This window comes from Onthophagus taurus, chromosome 11 (assembly GCF_036711975.1).
Source record: "Onthophagus taurus isolate NC chromosome 11, IU_Otau_3.0, whole genome shotgun sequence".
NCBI lineage: Eukaryota > Metazoa > Arthropoda > Insecta > Coleoptera > Scarabaeidae > Onthophagus > Onthophagus taurus.
The window spans coordinates 28,791,871-28,799,723 of record NC_091976.1 but is presented as its reverse complement, the minus strand read 5'-3'; the positions used below and the strand labels follow the sequence as shown (position 1 = coordinate 28,799,723).

The 7,853-nt window shown below is 25.7% G+C and overlaps 2 protein-coding genes across 2 annotated transcripts; both read left to right on the top strand.

Annotated features, from left to right (window-relative positions):
- Window positions 1-30: 30 nt before the first annotated feature.
- On the top strand, window positions 31-830 carry LOC111415439 (polycystin-1-like protein 3). Its single transcript, XM_023047138.2, has 3 exons — window positions 31-234; window positions 289-575; window positions 622-830. Exons 1-3 carry the CDS (start codon window positions 31-33, stop codon window positions 827-829), a joined length of 699 nt encoding a protein of 232 aa, XP_022902906.2. The 3' UTR covers window position 830.
- A 375-nt stretch (window positions 831-1,205) lies between these two features.
- On the top strand, window positions 1,206-7,145 carry LOC111415438 (polycystin-2-like). Its single transcript, XM_071200312.1, has 4 exons — window positions 1,206-1,381; window positions 4,654-4,800; window positions 4,848-5,050; window positions 5,103-7,145. Exons 1-4 carry the CDS (start codon window positions 1,304-1,306, stop codon window positions 6,859-6,861), a joined length of 2,187 nt encoding a protein of 728 aa, XP_071056413.1. The 5' UTR covers window positions 1,206-1,303; the 3' UTR covers window positions 6,862-7,145.
- The last annotated feature ends 708 nt before the right edge of the window (window positions 7,146-7,853 follow it).

Genomic DNA, 7,853 nt, shown 5'->3' with positions numbered 1-7,853 from the left:
AAAATTAGTTAAGTCAATGTCGAAACATTTATGTCGATTTTGAACGTAAAAAGTAAGTTAATTTCCTCGACGAATCAAAACACATCGTATAACAATAAAACAATAAATAATCTCCAATTTAAACTCGATGATACAAACAATTTAGACATAAATTTATTGCTTTACATCCCAGTTTTGGTCACTCTTTGTTTATATTGTTTGTTATGGATTTTATCGCACAAAAATTTGTTTCCCGTAATAATTTATTGATATAAAAAAAAATTAATCAATTGAACACTTTTTTTGTAGCAATGCATTTATTTTTTAAGTGATAACCACAAAGATGATAGATTCGCTTATTTATTAGAAATAAAAACGGGGATGGAAAGTGGTTCGGGAACAACTTCAAACGTAACGATTAAAATATTTGGATCAACAGGAATTAGTCGAGCCCACGTTGTTAATTATCCCGATCCCGATTTAAGATTGTTGAGATATAATGGTGAAGATTATTTTATTGTAACAACAGAAAAACATCTTGGGGAATTAATTTTTATTCAATTATGGATCGATTTCATTTCAATTGAACCAAAATGGTAAATAAAATTATTTTTTATTAATTAAATTTCATTTTATTTTAAGGAATTGCGATCAAATTCGAATTTGCGACCTTCAAACTAAACATTGGTGGTTGTTTATTGTTAATAATTGGTTAACTATCGATAAAAAGAATCATTATTGCTTAAAAGTGTGGGCTACACCAAGTAGTTTAAAAAAGAAGATCCGATGTAGATTATTATTGCCATCTTTTAACGCACAACATACTTGGAATTTTTGGCATTCAAGGTAATTTTTTTTAAATGATTTTAAGTAATCAAGTTGTTTTAGTTCTAGATTTTATACTTGCACAGAAAAATTAACAATAATTTGTTCACAAATCATTTGGATTTGTTCGTTAACAATAATAATTTGTATCAACACTGCTCCAAGAAAATTAGAGAACATTAACATTGGGTTCATAACGAGTACCACTTTCCAATCATCAGCGATAACTTATCTAGTTAATTTACCGTTTATCTTAACATTTCGATTATCTAGCTTAACGAGAAGAGAACTTTACGTGCACCAACCCAACGTTTTTTCAAAAAAATTCAGATTTATAACATGGAAAGTTCCTGATTTATTTAAAAAAACCAAATAATATTTCCTTTTCTTATTCAGGATTTTATTAGAAATTGGAATCGTAGGAAACGTTTTAAATATTTTCATATTTAGCCTACACATTTCATTTGAGAACTCGTTAATAATTTATGGATTAATTTTTATGTCGATATTATGGATTATTTTTATTTGGGAGTTCTTATTAATAACGTTGATTAAAATTGCGAACTTAAAAAGGAAGGTAAATAAATTGTGGAGGTTTTAATTTAACTTTAATGTCAAAGAAAGTGGAAAATTTGGAAAGAAAATGAAAAATGCTTTAATTTGATACCAAACACGATATATTTTGGTGAAAAATTAAAAAAGTTAGGTTAAAAACTGTCAAATGTTAAACGAAAAATTTTTTTTATTAAAATTTTTTGAAAATAACAGCGTAATCATAAAGATCATTAAAAATCCTTTAATTTAATACCAAACTCGATATATTTCCGATGAAAATCAAAAAAGTTAGGTTAAAAACTGTCAAATGTCAAACGAAAAATCAATTTTTTTATTAAAACTGTATCTTGGAAACGATTTGAGATAAATAGGTCGTGTTTGGAGTCGATTCAAACTATTTGTTGGTATCTTATTGAATTTCGTGCAGAAAAATGTAATTTTTACTATTTACTTCCTCAAAGATTTTTCCGAAAAATTTTTTTTATTAAAATTTATTGAAAATAACTACGTAATCATAAAGATCATTAAAAATCCTTTAATTTAATACCAAACATGACATATTTCTGATAAAAATCAAAAAGTTAGGTTGAAACTGTCAAATGTCAAACGAAAAATCAATTTTTTAATAAAACTGTCTATCTTGGAAATAATTTGAGATAAATAGGTCGTGTTTGGAGTCGATTTATATTATTTGCTGATATTTTATCGAATTTCGTGCAGAAAAATGTATTTTTTATTATTTAATACCTGAAAGATTTCCCAAAATTTTCTTTTATTAAAATGTATTGAAAATAACGACGTAATCATAAAGATCATTAAAAATCCTTTAATTTAATACCAAATATGACATATTTCCGTTAAAAATCAAAAAAGTTAGGATAAAATCTGTCAAATGTCAAATGAAAAATCAATTTTTTATTAAAACTGTCTATCTAAGAAACAATTTGAGATAAATAGGTCGTGTTTGGAGTCGTTTCAAATAATTTGCTAATATGTTGTTGAATTTCGTGCAGAAAAATTTAATTTTTATTATTTAATACCTCAAACATTTCCAAAAATTTCTTTTATTAAAATTTATTGAAAATAACTACATAATCATAAAGATCATTAAAAATCCTTTAATTTAATACCAAACATGACATATTTCCGTTAAAAATAAAAAAAGTTAGGTTAAAACCTGTCAAATGTCAAACGAAAAATAAATTTTTTAATAAAACTGTCTATTTTGGAAATAATTTGAGATAAATAGGTCGTGTTTGGAGTCGATTCAACGTATTTGTTGGTATCTTATTGAATTTCGTACAGAAAAATGTAATTTTTATTATTTAATACCTCAAAGATTTTTCAAAATTTTTTTTATAAAAATTTATTGAAAATAACTACGTAATCATAAAGATCATTAAAAATCCTTTAATTTAATACCAAACTCGACATATTTCTATCAAAAAAGTTAGGTTAAAAACTGTCAAATGTCAAACGAAAAATCAATTTTTTATTAAAACTGTCTATCTTGGAAACGATTTGAGATAAATAGGTCGTGTTTGGAGTCGATTCAAATTATTTGCTGATATCTTATCGAATTTCGTGCAGAAAAATATAATTTTTATTATTTAATACCTCAAAGATTTTAAAAAATTTCTTTTATTAAAATTTATTGAAAATAACTACGTAATCATAAAGATCATTAAAAATCCTTTAATTTAATACCAAACATGACATATTTCCGTTAAAAATAAAAAAAGTTAGGTTAAAAACTGTCAAATGTCAAACGAAAAATCAATTTTTTAATAAAACTGTCTATCTTCGAAATAATTTGAGATAAATACGTCGTGTTTGGAATCGATTCAAATTATTTGCTGATATCTTATCGAATTTCGTGCAGAAAAATGTAATTTCTATTATTTAATACCCCAAAGATTTTCCAAAAATTTCTTTTATTAAAATTTATTGAAAATAACTACGTAATCATAAAGATCATTAAAAATCCTTTAATTTAATACCAAACATGACGTATTTCCGTTAAAAATCAAAAAGGTTAGGTTAAGAACTGTCAAATGTCAAACGAAAAATCAATTTTTTACTAAAACTGTCTATCTTGGAAATAATTTGAGATAAATGGGTCGTGTTTGGAGTCGATTCAAATTATTTGCTGATATCTTATTGAATTTCGTACAGAAAAACGTAATTTCTATTACTTTCTTCCTTAAAGATTTACCGAAATTTTTTTTTATTAAAATTCATTGAAAATAACAACATAATCATAAAGATCATTAAAAATCCTTTAATTTAACACCAAACTCGACATATTTCCGTTAAAAATCAAAAAAGTTAGGTTCAGATCTGTCAACTGTCAAATTTTTTTTTATTTTATCTATTATTATTTATCTCAGCAACAAATAAAGATAAATACGCCGAGTTTGGACTCATTTTGAAGCATTTTTAATTTTCTTTCATTTCCCAGCACCTATTTTGATTTAAAGAAAAAAGATTAATAAAACTAACAATTTTAGGACATAAAAAACGTAATCTTAAAGATCATTAAAAATCCTTTAATTTAATACCAAACTCGACAATTTCCGTTAAAAATTAAAAAATTTAGGTTAAGAGCTGTCAACTGTCAAATTTCTTTTAATTTAATTGATATCTCAGCAACAAATAAAGATAAATACATCGAGTTTGGACTCATTTTGAAGCATTTTTAATTTTCTTTCATTTCCTAGCATCTATTTTGATTTTAAAAAAATTATTTATGAAACCAACGATTTAAAAACATAAAAAAAACGTAATCTTAAATATCATTAAAAATCCTTTAATTTAATACCAAACTCGACATATTTCCGTTAAAAATAAAAAAAGTTAGGTTAAGAACTGTCAACTGTCAAATTTTTTTAATTTAATTGATATCTCAGCAACAAATAAAGATAAATACGCCGAGTTTGGACTCATTTTAAAACATTTTTAATTTTCTTTCATTTCTCAGCATCTATTTTTATAACAAAAAATTGATTAATAAAACTAACGATTTAAGGACATAAAAAAGCGTAATCTTAAAGATAATTAAAAATCCTTTAATTTAATACCAAACTCGACAAATTTTCGTTAAAAATTAAAAAAAAAGTTAGGTTAAGAATTGTCAACTGTCAAATTTTTTTTAATTTAATTGATATCTCAGCAACAATTAAAGATAAATATATCGAGTTTGGACTCATTTTAAAGCATTTTTAATTTTCTTTCATTTTCCAACATCTATTTTGATTAAAAAGAATAATTAAAAAAAAGAAAAAACGATTTAAGGAAATAAAAAAATGGTATTTTTACAATCGAATCATTTCTGAAGGAGAACAACAACGAGCAATGATATCAAGAATATTTGACGATATTTCCAATCTCCGCCCATATCTTTTACATCTCTATAAACCTTTAGGAGTCGATGTTATAACGGTAACATAAATATTTTTTATTACAAAAAATCAAATTTTTCTTTCCAGTTTAAAAGATGTTTCATTGCAAGATTAACAACAATCGAAAACTCATTTCGTTACATCCTCTTTTTAATAACATGCGTTTTTCTCCTACATTTAATAATAACCTCAAATCGAAATGATTTAATCCAAAAACATAATGAGCATTTAACGAGTTTAATTAATAATAACAACGGAAGAAATTTCTTGGATATAAACACCTTAAAAGAGTAATAATTGATTTATAATTACATAAATCAAGTTAATCATTTTAATTTTTAGCTTTCAAAGTTACATTTACGTTTTAATGAATACTTTGCAATCCAAAATTTGGTATGGCGAGTTCGAAGTTGTTGATAATCATCTTATTACAGATTTTAATACGAAATATCTTGGATCTCCAACGATTAGGGTAATAATTGTGCGAGGTAGAAAGGCGAGTAATGTTTCGAAAAAATTTAACGTCACAAAAATTTATTCCGAGTACTCAATTTATTTTGAAAAAATCAAAAATTTGAATCAATCTAATTCGAGTTACTTTTTCTCAAATGATAGTAAACGCAAAAGTTATTCGGGGGATTTAAATACTTACCCTGGAGGAGGATTTATGACTTCTTTAAACGTAAATGAAACGGATACAAATTTAATTAAACAAAAAGGGAAAGAATGGTGGATGGAATCTTTTACACGAGCAATTTTTATCGAATTTTTCACCTATAACAACAACGTTAATTTATTTAGCGATATAAAAATAATTATTGAAAGGAGCCCAACTGGTTTAACAATTCCTTCGATTCGAATCATTTCGAACAGTTTAAATTACAGAGAAGTTAAACAAATCCTTTTTATGAAAATTTCGGTTTATTTTTTGATTTTGATCGTTTTAATTTATATTATTATCACAACGCGAAATATGGTTATAACAAAAACGATTTGGAAACGTCTTAAAATGTTAGATTTTGTTGTTGTGTTCGCAACAATTGGGGCTTTTGTGTTTTATGAGTTACAAAGTTATGATTCTGAGATAATTTTCGAAATTGACGACGATTTTATGAGTTACGAAACGTTTCATTCAACTCAAAATTGCCGGGTTTTGATGAGCTTATTGATTTCGATTTTAATTTTTGGATTAATTTTTTATTTAAAATTTGTGCCAATAGAGGTCTGCGTAAAATTAACTTTTTCAAAAAAATTTTTGAATTATCTCTTCATCCATTTCTTATTCACCATTACTTTTTCTTCAACAAGTTACATTTTGTACTCAAAAAATTTCGCCTCAATCAATGAAATAATCAAAAACGTGTTAATTTTGAAACATTTGCGCGAAATGAATTCGTACGAAATCATGGGGTGCTCAAAATCACTCCCTTATTACACCTTTTTATACGCGTTATCCCTCTTTTTATTGTTTTCCTTTTACGTCTCTTATTTTCTTACGAATTACTTCAAAGAAAAAGAGAAAGCGAAGTTATGGAGGTGCAATAACTACTCAACTTGGGACTATTTGATCGATAAAGCGATGTTTTATGGAAAATACTCAAAAAGGAACATTAAAAAATTAAGATTACCTGGTGGGGGGTGCAAAAAAGTTTATATCCGAGCAAATAATAAAAGATTTTGTGGCAGCTTCGTAATTCGCGAATCTAGACTTGAAGCGATCCGTTTCATCGTTTTTGGATACTTGTTCACGAAATTCTTGAAAGAAAATCGGCCCCTTAACCACGTCGATGTTTCAGTTATGTTGGGAATATGCGAAAGTTACATGAAAAGGAACGATTCAATCGAAATTGTTTATTACAAAGATTGTAGGCGAGGAAAAAAACATTTTATTTCTAATAACCGATTAGCTGTAATGGAAATAATTGTTGATAGGATGCTAACTTTTAAAGGAAACGAAGACATTGGGGAAGAAAAAAAGGATTCGTGGAATGATTTCGAAGAAAACATTACAGATACAAGAACATTAAAGAGATTAGATGACTTATTTTTTCAATTAAATGTTTTAAATGAGGCTTTAGAAGAACTTTTAGGCGATAATTAATGTTGTATTTACTTCTATGATAACTAAAAGATTTAAAATTTTGGTGTGGTTTTATTAAAAAAAATTTTTTAGTCTTTAGACAATGTTTCAAGGTTATGGTGAAATAGAAAGAAGTGATTAGTGTGTGTCAAAATGCTTTGAATCGATTAAAAATGATTTTAGATTACTTGGAAAAGATGAAAAAAGTTAAAAAAACTTAATGGGGATGTTTTCCAGAAAAATTAAACCATTTAGAAATAATGAAAAAGGTGATTGGAGTGAATCAAAAAGCTTCTAATTAATTAAAAACAACTCGAGGATACTTAACAAGGATGATTTGATTAAAAAGAATGATTTTGGTGTATTTTGGGAATATTTCAAAGATAGTAAGAAAGAGAAAAACTTGATTGGTGTGTGTTAAAATACTTTAAATCAATTGAAAATGATTTTAGATTACTTGGAAAAGATGAAAAAAGTTAAAAAAAATTAATGGGGATGTTTTCCAGAAAAATTAAAGCATTTAGAAGTAATGAAAAAAGCGATTGGAGTGAATCAAAAATCTTCTAATTAATTAAAAATAACTCGAGGATACTTAACAAGGATGATTTGATAAAAAAAATGATTTTGGTGTATTTTAGAATGTTTCAAAGATAGTAAGAAAGAGAAAAACTTGATTGGTGTGTGTTAAAATACTTTAAATCGATTGAAAATGATTTTAGATTACTTGAAAAACATGAAAAAAGTTAAAAAAAATTAATGGGGATGTTTTCCAGAAAAATTAAACCATTTAGAAATAATGAAAAAGGCGATTGGAGTGAATCAAAAAGCTTCTAATTAATTAAAAACAACTCGAGGATACTTAACAAGGATGACTTGATAAAAGAAAATGATTTTGGTGTATTTTGGGAATGTTTCAAAGATAGTAAGAAAGAGAAAAACTTGATTGGTGTGTGTTAAAATACTTTAAATCAATTGAAAATGATTTTAGAGTACTTGGAAAAGATGAAAAATGT